This window comes from Schistocerca serialis, chromosome 2, assembly GCF_023864345.2.
Source record: "Schistocerca serialis cubense isolate TAMUIC-IGC-003099 chromosome 2, iqSchSeri2.2, whole genome shotgun sequence".
Lineage (NCBI taxonomy): Eukaryota > Metazoa > Arthropoda > Insecta > Orthoptera > Acrididae > Schistocerca > Schistocerca serialis.
In genome coordinates, this window is record NC_064639.1 from 686,802,050 (window position 1) to 686,818,662 (window position 16,613).

At 42.2% G+C, this 16,613-nt stretch overlaps 1 protein-coding gene across 2 annotated transcripts in view; it reads left to right on the forward strand.

The window, feature by feature from the left end:
• LOC126457812 (protein dimmed-like) overlaps positions 1–9,583 on the forward strand; it is a 304,037-nt gene extending 294,454 nt beyond the window's left edge. For both annotated transcript variants that reach the window (XM_050094428.1, XM_050094429.1), the window contains exon 5: positions 8,450–9,583. In XM_050094428.1, coding sequence (XP_049950385.1) covers positions 8,450–8,579 — 130 coding nt within the window. In that variant the 3' untranslated portion in view covers positions 8,580–9,583. The remainder of the gene's footprint in view (positions 1–8,449) is intronic.
• Positions 9,584–16,613: the final 7,030 nt, after the last annotated feature.

The following is a 16,613-nucleotide window of genomic DNA, read 5'->3' on the forward strand; positions in this document are numbered from 1 at the left end:
CTCCACGGATCCTAAGAATGCTACACACGGTGGTCTTTCCTCTTCCATCCTAATTAAGTGTCCCATCCACAGAAATCTTCTTTCCTTCATCCTTTGGCTCATATCAGCTTGTAAGTACAGCTCTGCCAGTTCCTGGTTTTGCTGGCCGGGGTGGCCGTGCGGTTCTAGGCGCTACAGTCTGGAGCCGCGCGACCGCCTCCTGCCTCGGGCATGGATGTGAGTGATGTCCTTAGTTAGGTTTAAGTAGTTCTAAGTTCTAGGGGACTGATGACCTCAGAATTTAAGTCCCATAGTGCTCAGAGCCATTTGAACCAAGTTCCTGGTTTTATTGTTCCCCTCCAGTCCTGTGACTGGGGGTCCATGTTAGAGGCCAAGTATTTTCCTTAATATCTTTCTCTTGAAGGCTAGCGGTTTTTGTTCGTCTGCTTTCCTTGATGTAGATGTTTCGGACCCATACCGAACTACTAGGAGAATTACAATCTGATGTGGTGGGTTTTTAAAACTTTTCAAAACGTCGCTTCTGCATAGCACATCCTGTAAACCAAAACATGCCCTATTTGCCGCTGTGATCATTGCCTTAATCTAAGTTTCCATTCTATTCTGTTCGCCAAAGGTGCTTCCCAAATATTTAAACATGTCTCCTCTTTTAAAAGATAATTCATCAGCTCTCAATGATCCCCACATAACCAGAATTATTGCTTCCTTCACATAATTTAAGAATTGTGCAACAGTCTCGCGTTGTTTTGTTCCTTCGAATAGTAATAAAAATTCGTGGCAAGTTTCTTATGTTAAAATTGTGAAGGCACATTTGCTGTGTATGTTCTGCAAGAAACTGATAAGTATTTTACTATCCATCAAGTGTCATGTTCTCTCTGCTTGCAAAACAGATATCTGTACTCCTTCAAATTGTGTATCTTTCTGAACATGTGACTGCAACATACTCTTGAGAAAAGTAGTTTTAAATATTTGGAGTACATGTATCTAGACAGTGAGTGGCAATATATACTCTGGTAGACAATGTATCATTTTATACACTATATGTAAATATATAGGTATATATTTAGAGTGAGATGAAGGTACCATAGCAAGTGTTAGTATAAGTTTATTCTGAAGAATTACTTTGATAGTACATTTTTCATTTTTATCATCGTTAATGGCATGTACAACGTTCATCTAAAAGTTTACGGGACTAATTGTATGCCGGCCGAAGTGGCCGTGCGGTTAAAGGCGCTGCAGTCTGGAACCGCAAGACCGCTACGGTCGCAGGTTCGAATCCTGCCTCGGGCACGGATGTTTGTGCTGTCCTTAGGTTAGTTAGGTTTAACTAGTTCTAAGTTCTAGGGGACTGATGACCTCAGCAGTTGAGTCCCATAGTGCTCAGAGCCACTAATTGTATTTCTGGCGCATAAGCGACGTCAGCGCAGTAACTATGAAGACAGCTTGCACTAACAACTGTAAACAACAGTTGTGTGAAGTTTTAAACAGTTCCGACGGATGGCGGAGCCATAGTGAACCATCAAAATGGAGTCTACAGAAGATACTCGTTACAAGCAACGTGCTGTAACTGAACTCACAGGTACGGAGACTTTCTATTAGGTCGTCAAGACTAAAGAAATTGCGATAGCGCCGTGAGCGTAAAAAAAAAAAAAAAAAAAAAAAAAAAGACGATGAACATTGTCTTCACCTGCGATTTGTCATTCGCAACATGCTCAGTTTTGGTAAACCATCAAGAGTCCGTTCTGCACTTTGTCGTATTGACAACACCAAGTCTCGTCACCTGTGAATACAATTGCAGCACGTTGCTTGCAACGTGTGTCTTCCGTAGGCAACATTTTGATGGTTCACTACGGCAATGCCGCGTGTCGGAATTGTTTGAAACTTGGCACATCTATTATTTAAAGTTGTTAGTTCATGCTGGAACAAAAGTTACTGGACAGACTTCGTTGATATATCAGGAATAAAATCACTCTCGGAACACTTTGGACAACCGCTGCTTGAGCCAACTCCCCCACTTTATTCAAGAGGTGTCTGCATTTTTTGTGACAATTGGTTGTACACTCCTGGAAATTGAAATAAGAACACCGTGAATTCATTGTCCCAGGAAGGGGAAACTTTATTGACACATTCCTGGGGTCAGATACATCACATGATCACACTGACAGAACCACAGGCACATAGACACAGGCAACAGAGCATGCACAATGTCGGCACTAGTACAGTGTATATCCACCTTTCGCAGCAATGCAGGCTGCTATTCTCCCATGGAGACGATCGTAGAGATGCTGGATGTAGTCCTGTGGAACGGCTTGCCATGCCATTTCCACCTGGCGCCTCAGTTGGACCAGCGTTCGTGCTGGACGTGCAGACCGCGTGAGACGACGCTTCATCCAGTCCCAAACATGCTCAATGGGGGACAGATCCGGAGATCTTGCTGGCCAGGGTAGTTGACTTACACCTTCTAGAGCACGTTGGGTGGCACGGGATACATGCGGACGTGCATTGTCCTGTTGGAACAGCAAGTTCCCTTGCCGGTCTAGGAATGGTAGAACGATGGGTTCGATGACGGTTTGGATGTACCGTGCACTATTCAGTGTCCCCTCGACGATCACCAGTGGTGTACGGCCAGTGTAGGAGATCGCTCCCCACACCATGATGCCGGGTGTTGGCCCTGTGTGCCTCGGTCGTATGCAGTCCTGATTGTGGCGCTCACCTGCACGGCGCCAAACACGCATACGACCATCATTGGCACCAAGGCTGAAGCGACTCTCATCGCTGAGGACGACACGTCTCCATTCGTCCCTCCATTCACGCCTGTCGCGACACCACTGGAGGCGGGCTGCACGATGTTGGGGCGTGAGCGGAAGACGGCCTAACGGTGTGCGGGACCGTAGCCCAGCTTCATGGAGACGGTTGCGAATGGTCCTCGCCGATACCCCAGGAGCAACAGTGTCCCTAATTTGCTGGGAAGTGGCGGTGCGGTCCCCTACGGCACTGCGTAGGATCCTACGGTCTTGGCGTGCATCCGTGCGTCGCTGCGGTCCGGTCCCAGGTCGACGGGCACGTGCACCTTCCGCCGACCACTGGCGACAACATCGATGTACTGTGGAGACCTCACGACCCACGTGTTGAACAATTCGGCGGTACGTCCACCCGGCCTCCCGCATGCCCACTATACGCCCTCGCTCAAAGTCCGTCAACTGCACATACGGTTCACGTCCACGCTGTCGCGGCATGCTACCAGTGTTGAAGACTGCGATGGAGCTCCGTATGCCACGGCAAACTGGCTGACACTGACGGCGGCGGTGCACAAATGCTGCGCAGCTAGCGCCATCCGACGGCCAACACCGCGGTTCCTGGTGTGTCCGCTGTGCCGTGCGTGTGATCATTGCTTGTACAGCCCTCTCGCAGTGTCCGGAGCAAGTATGGTGGGTCTGACACGCCGGTGTCAATGTGTTCTTTTTTCCATTTCCAGGAGTGTATGAATTACACATGTTTATTTGGAAACGACACAGCAAACCTGCCACCGTTGATTGATCTAGTTCTGAAACAGATCAGTATTCCGTCGCCAAAAATTAGAACATCTGCTATTATAAATTCATGTTGGCATAGAATCGTGATTTTGCGCTGTAGTGACGTTTTGTGCCGGTCCCCCCCCCCCCCCCCCCCCCCCCCCTCCCCGTCCCCTATGTTGTAGTTAAGCAGAAAATCATGAGAATCTTTTTCCAGCACGTTCAGACAGCTGCTGTCAATATCCATGTCTTCATACACATCTACATAAATACTTTACAAGTCGCTATACAGTGCGCATGGAGGATTGCACAGATGTCATCGATTTTCCGTTGTATTCCTTTTGCGTGGTGATGGAGGAAAAATGATTGTCTATATGTGTCTGTACACGCCCTAATCTTTTTATATTATTTTCATTATACATTACACCAGATATACAGTACAACAGTGATAGTATAATGGTCGTACAATCTTCTTCGAATATAGATTCTCTAAATTCATCCAGCAGGTCTTCACTGAACTGTCTTCCAAGGATTCCCATTGGAGTTCTTTAAGCGTTTCTGTTACTCTTACATATAAATTATGCTTTATTGTATAGATTAGAAAAAATTTGTCTATTGCAAACTAAATGTTTTAATTATGTGTATCAAACATCTTTCGCCTATTCATGCTATTTACCTCCAGTGTTCTATAATGCAAATAAACACATTTTGACAATAGATACGTAGTAATTCTTGTTTTTTTTTCACTTACATTCATTTTATATTTTTCTCTTGCTTCTATGTCTTATTGCGAGTACTAGATGTAGATAATACGAGATTCTTTCTATTGCAATGTCACATTTCAAAATTTCTCTGTAAATAACCTGCACTGCAGCACACTGCACATATTCTTGCTCATTTACTCTAGGGCTGACTAAGGAATCTGGGAGCTGTAGAGGACGAGAGTAGAGTGGGGTGTTGGAGTGGCTATGGGGAGAAAGTCTGGAGCACCGTGTGTGAGTGTGTGTGTGTGTGTGTGTGTGTGTGTGTGTGTGTGTGTGTGTGTATGAGTACCACATTCTTATGGTAAATTGTGAATAAGTTGAATACTCTTCTTCTATTATCGCTCTTTTGGTCAGTCAAAGTATTTTCATTTTTATTTATTGCCTTCTCTATGAAATATTCTTCTTGTAGAGCAGCCCCTTCGTTTTACTGTTATGGCAAGACTACCACGTCTATTTTTATCCCGTTGTAGCGCTGGTGGTTTTCTTTTATTAGATTTTCTTAATATATGAAGTGAGTCCATTCACTTTTCAACAACCTTGTACGTTATTTGTACCCGATATTAAAAGTTCTTACAATCCTCCCAATGTATTTAGGGTTGCAGCTATTACATGTTAGTTCATATATTCCTGAAAATTTTTATTTATCTCTCTGTTCTGTCACAGTTCCTAATTTCTCTTGTGTTGTTCTATTTGTCTTGAAAAGTATGTTAATTTTGAGTTTTTGAAGATGTTACTAATCTTGTGTATAAGTTGGTTGTAGTGTGTTATCTTGATGTGCTATTTTATGTTTGTGTTGAGGGATGTGCTTTCTGATGTGAGTGTGCATTATGTGTTTGTGTATCTGGATTGTTTGTAATTTTCCTGACTTCTTTTTGTGTTTTGATTTTAATGATGTGTAGTTTTTATCCTTTCTTGCAGTTGTATCTATTGTTTCGTGCTATTTTGATGATCATATTTAGCTCTTTTACTTAGAGGTGTTCTGCACAATCTGTATACCACATGTCTGATGGCTGCCATTTTTTGAGAATGTGGGTGCTTTGAGTCTTGTGTAATAAGTCTGTATCTGCTTTCTTTCGTGTTTGTCGTTAGATTTTGAGGTCGAGGGAAAAGTCTGCAAATATTAATAATATTATACTTACATATTAGCTATACCAACTTGTTAATATCCAAGCTGCATGTCTCTGAATTTGTTCGATATCTGTTGTCTTGCCAACATGATAAAGGCTCCAAACACCAAAACAATGATGGTCACATTAACGTCTTGCATACGGTCTGACAGATCTTCTAAGAAGCAGCATCTGTTGCAGAATAGATACACGGAAAGACCATAGGTAGAGAGAAGTGGAGTAAGACGCATTTCGCTAACAGAAAGACAATCTCTGGAAATTACACATAAATATTTTAAAAGGGTATCCATGTAGAAGTCATGGTACTCTCAACTCTGGTTAATTTAATACTTACCAAATCCCATTAAGACTTTCGTGACGTCTTTGAATGGCTACATTCCGAAACAGATGGTGGGATATAATATAGGGTATTTATAAATTAGTAATACAAAGTTACCTTTGATTGTGAAAAAGGTAAATAACTTACAGAAATGTTTGATACAGCACTGAATGTAGTATGTCTTCAAGTTTTAATTAGAAATGTGTAGTTTGGACTGTGCAAAAACTAAAGAACTGTAAATCTTGTTACAGCTAACAACACAAAAAATATGATTTATCTTAGGAGAGTCCCGTACATGTTAGATTATGTGACGTGGTTTCTGCTCACCTCATATCCAAACGATTGTCTTTACCATAGGTATGATAGGTGATTTCGTCAATGAATACAATTTTATTAAAAAAGTCATCTTCATTCTGCATTTCGTTAAACATATCAAACAAAACTCACCTTTTTTTTATTATTATTTGTCAGTTTATCTTTAAGCTTTCAACAGTTCCAGTTTTTAGGCTTTGATACCAGGCGTTTCTGTAATACCTTGCACACTTTAACGTTAGGCATATTTAATTCTAAGGTGGCTCGTCTTGTTGATTTACACGAACTACGAATGTAAGACTGCCGAACTTGTTCAACTGCTGCGTCAGAGCCTGCTGGCAGATCCTAATCCGGCGTCCTATGTGATACACAGCCAGTTTGGGTGAAGCGGTTGTACCGATTAATAGCAGTTTGCCTCTGAGGTGGTGGCAGACGATATTTTGCTTTGAATTGTCTCTCAACTGTGGGAGCGGATTTGGATTCATGAAAACATACACAACACTGCGCACACTCTGCACTGTTCGTTATATGACTCCGTGATGACTCTCGGAGTAACTCATTTGCTCATGCCACCTAGCGGGAACGTCGGGAACTAAGCGCGTTAGATTTGGATTCAAACTTGAAGATGTACCGCATTTTGTTGTATCAGACATCTCTGTAAGTTATTTACTCTTTTCACGGTTAAAGGTTACATTTGTGTAACTAATTTGTAAAGGCGCTATATTGTGATTTAGTGAAAAAAATACACTACTGGCCATTGAAATTGCTACACCGAGAAGAAATGCAGATGATAAACGGGTATTCATTGGACAAATATATTATACTAGAACTGACATGTGATTACATTTTCACGTGATTTGAGTGCATAGATCCTGAGAAATCAGTACCCAGAATAACCACCTCTGGCCGTAATAACGGCCTTGATACGCCTGGGCATTGAGTCTAACGGAGCTTGGATGGCGTCTACAGGTACAGCTGCCCTTGCAGCTTCAACACGATACCCCAGTTCATCAAGAGTAGTGACTGGCGTATTGTGACGAGCCAGTTGCTCGGCCACCATTGACCACACGTTTTCAATTGTGAGCTGGAGAATGTGCTGGCCAGGGCAGCAGTCGAACATTTTCTGTATCCAGAAAGGCCCGTACAGGACCTGCAACATGCGGTGGTGCATTATCCTGCTGAAATGTAGGGTTTCGCAGGGATCGAATGAAGCGTAGAGCCACGGGTCGTAACACATGTGAAATGTAACGTCCACTGTTCAAATGGTTCAAATGGCTCTGAGCACTATGGGACTCAACATCTGTGGTCATAAGTCCCCTAGAACCTAGAACTACTTAAACCTAACTAACCTAAGGACATCACACATCCATGCCCGATGCAGGATTCGAACCTGCCACCGTAGCGGTCACGCGGTTCCAGACTGAAGCGCCTTTATCCGCACGGCCACACCGGCCGGCGCCACTGTTCAAAGTGCCGTCAATGCGAACAAGAGGTGACAGAGACGTGTAACCAATGGCACCCCATACCATCATGCCAGGTGATACGCCAGTATGGCGATGACGAATACACGCTTCGAATGTGCGTTCTCTGCGATGTCGCCAAACACGGATGCGATCATCATGATGCTGTAAACAGAACCTGGATTCATCCGAAAAAATGACGTTTTGCCATTCGTGCACCCGGGTTCGTCGTTGAGTACACAGTCGCAGGCGCTCCTGTGATTGATGCAGCGTCAAGGGTAACCACAGCCATGGTCTCCGAGCTGATGGTCCATGCTGCTGCAAACGTTGTCGAACTGTTCGTGCAGATGGTTGTTGTCTTGCAAACGGCCTCATCTGCTGACTCCGGGCTCGAGACGTGGCTGCACGATCCGTTACGGTCATGCGGATAAGATGTCTGTCAACTCGACTGCTAGTGATACGAGGCCGTTGGGATCCAGCATGGCGTTCCGTATTACCCTCCTGAACCCACCGATTCCATATTCTGGTAACAGTCATTGGATCTCGACCAACGCGAGCAGCAATGTCGCGAAACGATAAACCGCAATCGCGATAGGCTACAATCCGAGCTTTATCAAAGTCGGAAACGTGATGGTACGCATTTCTCCTCCTTACACGAGGCATCACAACAACGTTTCACCAGGCAACGCAGGTCAACTGCTGTTTGTGTATGAGAAATCGGTTGGAAACTTTCCTCATGTCAGCACGTTGTAGGTGTCACCACCGGCGCCAACCTTGTGTGAATGCTCTGAGAAACTAATCATTTGCATATCACCGCATCTTCTTCCTGTTGGTTAAATTTCGCGTCTGTAGCACGTCATCTTCGTGGTGTAGCAATTTTAATGGCCAGTGGTGTACTAGTTAGTAAGTATGCTGTAATTCGAGAAGCTTATACTTTGACAATTGCTTCTGCTTCCAGGTTCTTCGACGTCGAATGTGCCTCAAACGAGAGCACCAACGGCAACAACAGCGCCGGAGAGCCGGAAGACATGGAGCCCAACAACAACTCGCTCTACCAGGAGAACCTGGAGCCCGTGTCCGCGCTGTGACGCCGCCGGCCGCGCACCGCCCCTCCACGCAGTCCATAGTTACCGGCACGCTGTCCCAGCCGCCTGCCACCGCCGCACGCACCTGCCAGTGTTGGCCCGCGACCCAAGTGCCTTACTGTTAACGTGCTCATACTCAACATTCCAGCTCCAAGACTGTGGTTCACAGCAGTGCAAACATAACTAGAAGTCAGTCGTTTAAGTGGATTTTTTTTTAAGTGCTTGCATTGTGAACCGTAAACTTCTCTCCTAGAAGCAGCTGAGTGCGCGAGTGTTAAACTGTGGTGTTCTGTGTTTCGGTAGCAACGAACCTTTTCGAAGCATCAGCAGCACCAGAGGGAGTTGTGTGAATTTTCGCACTCTTTACGGAGACCTGTATCGAGGAAAATGTGCTCACAGAAACTATGCTAGAAATAAGAATAGTCTTTAGTTATTATAAGAGTGTTTAATGTTCTTTACCTACATTGGGTACATGAATATTTTTATATACGTGATACTTAATACTTGGTACATTATATTAATGACTTTGTATTAGCTCTTCTCAGCAACTCCAACATCAATTGAGTAGCTATTGTGCAATCGTGTAAGATCTACAGGGTGCGATTTGAAGGTGATGAATGAAATACTTATTACTATTCCGCTTACAAGTTAGCGGTGGAATATTGTATAAAGCAGATAAACTCGTAATTTAATATAATCCTGCCATGAGAAATGTATAGATCATAGTGTATGTGTCCTTCTGTGTAAGAGATCGTAGTATGCTAACCTACAAAATGTGTTATAGAAACAAGGGGAAGTCATTAACGCCCTGCTACTTGATCTGCAGATCAGTACTTTCACTTTTCAGAAATGACAAAGTGTGCAAAAAATCAAGTTACCGCAAATGCTGATGCAAAATATGTCGTCAGAAAGGGACTGTACCTTCTTCGATCACACGTAAAATCCATCCATATGTGGTGCCAAACCAAACGTGATTTTTTCTCATTAAAACTGAATTCATACAGTTATCATGCATTGTTTATTTAGTAGTATGTCCACTTACCTAAGCTACATGAGTTCTCAGATATTATTCTGATGTTACCTATAAAAAGCTTCATCTATTTTTCTGGACACAGACCACCGACGCAGAGGTTTGAAATCCACAGAAACAGATCCATTTATTAACACCTCAAATTTACGACCTGCATGTAGCTTTTCTGCAACTTTCGAGTCGGAGCCGAGTCTGACAGGCGTCGCGTTAAATTTATTATTTCTTTGCTACTAATTCTATTCGAACCCAATTTTGCAGGCACTACCCACATATACTACTGAATGTACCTGCAAAAGCATGCCATTGCACGACACTCGGGCCACTCTCGAAATTGTTAAGACTCGAATCCACCATAAGCTATTACCATATACGACACAGTTCCTCTCATCTGTTCACACAATTTTATTTCGAATTACTCAGTACAAAACCAAGTCGGCATATAAGTTTAGACACTTCGCAGTCCTTCACCACATATCTTTACATCCAAGTCACCAACCTATCTAAATAGAATCCGTGCATTATTTCTTTGTCCCTTTCATAGGGGCGAAACGTGAACAGAAGAAGCAAGTTCAATCAAAAGCGTGCTTGTGGAATATAGACTGTTTCTGTGTTGTTATTTATCATTAAGAAAAGAAAAGAAGGGAGACAATGAAACCCAGTCATGGCACGTAGCTTACAGGCTTTGATTAATGCAAAGGATTACGTCGAATGAAGTTCTCCATCTCTAGACCGATTGCCGTCACATACCCTCACTTCGTGAAATAATGTGGAAAGATTTAAAATCTTACCTCGGATGTCCTTCCCCTCTTAAAAAGTACTATGAATACAGTACAACGTAACACAACAGAGCTTTCGGGGGAATAGTTGAATGAGCTCAAGAAAACTGTATATAGTAAAATAAATAAAGATGGCAGAGGGGCCACATAAAATACAAGCTATTTGCTAAACCTTCTAAGAAGGCGTACCTGCGGCAGAATAGACACAAGAAGGAGGCCACGCATAGAGAGATGTTAATCAAAACCAAAAGGACAAAGTGAGAAGCCACGGTACAATTCTATCATAGTACCCTTAATAAAATATAGTCATATATAAAGCTCTCGAGGGAAAAAAATTAATGCCGAACATGTTTCGATAACGAAGTGACAAAAAGAAAACTAAACCCAGAATATTCAGTTTCATATTTTTAAATATTTATTCAGAAAAAACTATTAGTGTTAGCACCATTCACTCTAACATTCAACAGTAAAAATGGGTTCCACGTTAATCAGACCTAATGTTGTTAAAGATAGTTGGATGAGCCAAGACTCAGAAAGGGCAAAGGACCCGTCAGTGTCTCTAAACCTGGAAGTGAATTAGCCCCGCTCTTTTAAGTAAAATCTATCACATATTCCTCAAGGAAAACAACGAATAGCTGGGTGTAAGTCATAAACATAACAGTATATATGAAACGAAATAGCTGCTCCATGGCAGCGTTATGGATCCTATATATACGTTTTCGGTAAGAGCTGTATCTGATTTAGATTTGATGCAATACACATATGATTAATATGTTACCAAATGCGGCTTCAGTTCACAATCCTCGTAGCTAAAAAAGACTGCCTGAATACCACGCTATACTGTCCTAAGGTTGATTCATGGAGACTTGTCATCACTGCTGTTGTGCCAAAATAACTTTATTCCCTATCTCACTGACAAGCTACCTCATTCTCCCCATCTATAAGTAGGGCTATGATTTATGATTAACAGCAGACAGGTTTTGTAGCGGCAGGACTAACTGTCAGACTGGCACAGAGGATAACAACTGACTGAACACCGTAATCAACATAAATGGGCTTGCTGGGTAATGTGAAAATGGATCTTTGAAATATTATGCATTCAGTAGGTCCCGACATTCATCAGTTGTGATGTCAAGACATGATTACTGTCTATGGTTACTCTTTAATGGCGAAATTACGGGGGTTGGAACTTAAATAGTGGCAACTATTTATTCACAACCGATACAAAAGCGTTACACGTTTGTACCAGCGTTGTGTACAATCCGTTGCCAGCGATATGGAAGGCGTAGTATACCGTTAGCAGAGCCTGTTCTGTTGATAGTGCGAATGGAGCGGTCTAAAGTTATGATGATTCTCGTGTACGACTGCTGATGATGTTATCCTAACGCATTACGTTCGTCCACGGCAGACCGTCAATGCACAGTATTACTGTTTGTTTTTCGAGCATCACCTGCGACCAGCTTTGCGAAAGAAGCGACGACACTTTCTTCGCAACCCACCCATCATTTTGGACGACAATGCGTGGGCGCATACAGCGCAAGCTGTGGCTGCTCTGTTCGGTCGATGGGACTGGGAAGTACTGTACCTTCCACCATACTCCCTGGACTTAAGTCCTTGTGACTTTGATTTAATTCCGAAGATGAAGAAACCACTTCGTGGCATTCGCTTCAGAACTGTTCCAGAGATTCGACAGGCAGTAGACCTCACCACCAACAGAACAAGCTCTGCTAAGGGTATACTATGCCTTCCACATCGCTGGCAACGGTTCTACACAACGCTCGTGACTACTTTGAAGGACAGTAATAGGTGCGAAAATGTAACTCTTTTTTATCGGTTGTGAATAAATAGTTGCCACTATTTAAGTTCCAACCCTCGTGTACGCACTCTAGATTTATACAGAAACAGTGTGTGACTACTACCTTATCCATCACATTCATGTGAGTGTGTTTTGATTTCTGGCAGATTGGCGAAAACAATTGTCTTAATTTAGTTCAATAAGAGATAAAATTGTTCAAATGTGTGTGAAATCTTATGGGACTTAGCTGCTAAGGTTATCAGTCCCTAAGCTTACACACTACTTAACCTAAATTATCCTAACGACAAACACACACACCCATGCCAGACGGAGGACTCGAACCTCTGCCGGGACCAGCCGCACAGTCCGTTACTGCAGCGCCTTAGACGGCTCGGCTAATCCCGTGCGGCAATAAGAGAAAATCTGTTTGTTATCCTGTTTGCTTTATGTATTACAGTCGCACATCGCAGGTGCAAGGATCGCACCGAATCTTGAATGAATGAGAAATCTTAAGCAATAGAATCTGATCTTTACTGACAAAAGAAAGCGCAATGGGAACGTAGTTGATCCGGCAAGATCATGTGTGGTCGGAAAATTTACATGCATTTTTTTTTATTGATCTGTTTCGAAATGATACCTCATGAAATTCTAGCATGTGCTTTGTCTTTTCGGGAAAGAACCCAAACGGATGACTAAATTCCATAGAAAAACTCATTTATTACACAACAATTCACTCTGCACACCATACAATGCCACCATCAGGAATAGTACTGAAAATAACTATGCTTCCGCACATACACTGGCAACGGAACAAACTCAAATCACAAATGAGGAACACTGCCTTCAGAAGTGTAGGGGACAAAATCATCAGTTATACTGGAAGAAAGAATAATACAATCGAACATGTACGTTGAAATTTGAAGGTGTAGCCAATAGTTAAACAACAGAGAAAAGCTCAACCATGGAGATGTAATTTCTGTTCTCAATAGATGGAAACATGCAGTTGAATTGGAAAGAGCTAAAGGCTAACAGGGAGATCATCTCCCGCGGGCAAAGTACGTTAAGTTTAGCAAAATTCATCAGAAAATGCAGAGACTGTCAGTGCCGGTAATCATTGTGCCAGAAAGATCAGACGCCATGTAGCGAAACAGTTCACAAATCGCCAGCACAAACTTGTCGCCACACAAAGGAAGCGACCTCATCGTCGTAAAAGTTGCGTTACTGGAAGACAGTAACTTCCCATCCACGTTAGAATTACTGTCATAAGTAATCTAATCCAGTGAAACTGTCAGAAAAAAAGCCTGTACCTCGCAAAAGGTCGGGTAGAAGACTTTATTTTTTTAACTCGTTCATATTGTTGGAAAGGTTAGAAAACCAAGTTTTGCCAACAAAATTTCTCTTGGGAAAACTTTCTGCAGTCAAAAAACTTCGAAAATTTCGGACTTTTTCAGTTTTTTCAAAATATCTCAGTTTAATTTGCTCCTATCGCTTTGACGTCTACTTTCTTTTTTAAAGAGCACAAAATTCTCTACAAATTTGATTCTTACCCTTTTTTGCTACGCCCAGTATCTAAGGCGCTACAGCGCGTCAAAAAATACCAATTTTTCAAATTTCGAGCAAAGAATAGTTAGTGACAATTTCCACGATGTAAAGTTCCGTAGAAAAGATAAAGTTGTGACTCTCCTTTCTGCGTTCAATTCTGTAAAATCTGGGAGCACTAAAATTACTCTTGTTGATCCTTTAACTCTTTTCCAAAGGATTTGTTTAATGAAACAAAGTGAAGAAGAGTTAAAAGCCTTTCTGAAATATGAACTTGCTCTTTACCCAATGTCCCTATTCTCAGAAAAAGGCATGCGAAAAGGAACAAAATCTTCATTCTACAATGCTTCGTTCCAGTGGAAGATGTGAAGTCAGGTGGATCGAGTAAATTTTTTGTCATTGATGGAGGATACCTTATCCACAAAGTGACTTGTACTCGAAATATTTGCTTCAAGTCAATAGCCCAAAGGTATGTTTCTTACCTGAAATGTCATTTTGGATCTCAATTTGCTATTGTATTTGATAGGTATCCATGTGAGGGAGACAAATGTAGCACAAAGAGTGCTGAGGGGATTCGTAGGTCCAAACGACATTCTTCTGTTGACGTGGTTGAATCAGAGATGGTGAACAAAGTCCCTCAGGAAAAGTTCGTGTACAACGAACGAAACAAGATGCATTTGATCACACTTCTTAAAATGGAATTTCTGGAGTGTAGCATTGAAGTGCACCAGGCACAAGAAGATGCTGACGTTATAATTGTAACATCTGCCATTTCAAGAACCAAAGATTTTGGAAGTGTTGTCATTGTAGGAGAAGATGTTGACCTGCTTATGCTCATGACCGGTTTGGGGCAAGGCATTGAAAACTTATTTTTCTTAAAGCCAGGAAGAGGAAATGCAGAAGACAAGTGGTTTTCCACTGCATCTTACAAGTTTGACAGTGAATATATTCTGTTCACTCACGCCTTTAGCGAATGTGATACAACATCTGCTTTTTTGGTCAAGGAAAAATTAAGTGCTGCAATATTGTTGCAAAAAATGAACACCTAACCTCAGCGCTTTACACGTTCAATAAACCACATGCTACCCGTGAAGAAATAATAACTGCAGGAGAACAGGTTACTATCGCATTGCATAGTGGAGGTGTCAGCAGTTCCCACACGCTAGACCATTTGCGGTACCAGCTATTCGCCAAGTCTGCCACAAAAAGCAAACTTAGTCTTGCACGGTTGCCACCTACACAAGATGCTGCACAACATCATTCGTTGCGAACTTACCAACAAGTCCACAGTTGGATGGGAAACTGGGAACCTCCTGAGAAATGGGGCTGGAATCACAGTGACCACGGTCCAACACCCGTTATAATGAGCCAAGACCCAGCACCTCAAGCACTTCTTCACATTGTTTCATGCTCATGCAAGCTGAACTGTGGCGGAGCGTGCTCCTGCAGAAAAGTGGGTTTGAAATGTTCTTCAATTTGCAAGAAATGTATTGGGGTCAACTGTGAAAACGTGCCAAAATTTTTATATGAAGACAGTGAAGAAGATGTTATGGATGATGTTGAGGAAACCGCTGACGAAACCAACGAACTTGCTGAGGCAGACTCGCTGTTTAAATAAGATGTCAATCTGGGATCAACTCTATGTACAGACCCTGAATCCGTAACTCAAGGTATTTCTGGTGACACTGAGGAACCTGGCCCATCAAAACGTTGAAGGTGATGCTCATGTCTCTCTCAAGTGCGCTTAAGTGCAATATCACAAGTATTACACACCCAGAACTGTCAACATTTTTTAGTAACTGACAATGCATTTTAATTGTAATAAAGCTACTTATTTTTAATGTCAACTGTGTGGCTTTTATACACAAGAATAATTACCTACCTAATTAGGTTGCCTATTGCAGCTAATAATAGTTCAGTTTCCTGAGACAATTTATTTTGTGTGTGTAGGCGCGCGCGCGCGCGCGCGCGCGCGCGTGTGTGTGTGTGTGTGTGTGTGTGTGTGTGTGTGTGTGTTTGTGTGGTTATGTCTCTTAATGATGTATTTTTATATTTATAGTTTTACAAATACCAGGGCTGAGGTGGCCCATAGTGAACTTCAGGTAGTGATGTAAGAATCACAATAGTTGGGTGCCCAGCAATACTCATGTTGCATACAGAGAAATTGAATACCTGAAAGTGAGGTGGTAAATTCCAACTTATAACATGATGTATAATGTATTTATACTACACAAACAGACACTGAAAAAATAGTGTTCAAAAATAAGGTATCTTGCCACTATGCTCAAAATTTGAAAAATTGGTATTTTTTGAGGCGCTGTAGCGCCTTAGATATTGGGAGTAGAAAAAAATGGCAAGAATCAAATTTGTAGAGAATTTTGTGCTCTTTAAAAAAGAAAATAGACGTTAAAGTGATAGGAGCAAATGAAACTGAGATATTTTGAAAAAACTGAAAAAAGTCCGAAATTTTCGAAGTTTTTTGACTGCAGAAAGTTTTCCCAAGCGAAATGTTGTTGGCAAAACTCGGTTTTCTAATCTTTCCAGCCATATGAACGAGTTGAAAAAATAAACTCTTCTACCCCACCTTTTGCAAGGTATATCTAATATTTGACTGGACTAATCGCTGAAGGCGAGAAACCAAGATTTCAAGGGACATTCATGTGGCTGGTAGCCAGGGAAGCTTCCAACGAATGCAAGGGACGACACGGGGAAGTTATCACAAGTCAACACCAAATCACCAGATGGACAATTACTACTGCTAGACCACAACTAACGGTACCCACAAGTTAATTAATCTTTACGCGAAAATACCATCAAAAGTGACGTAATTAATTAATAAAAGAATATGAAACTGTTGTTACCATTATGTTTAAAAGACATAGCCCACTGAATGCATC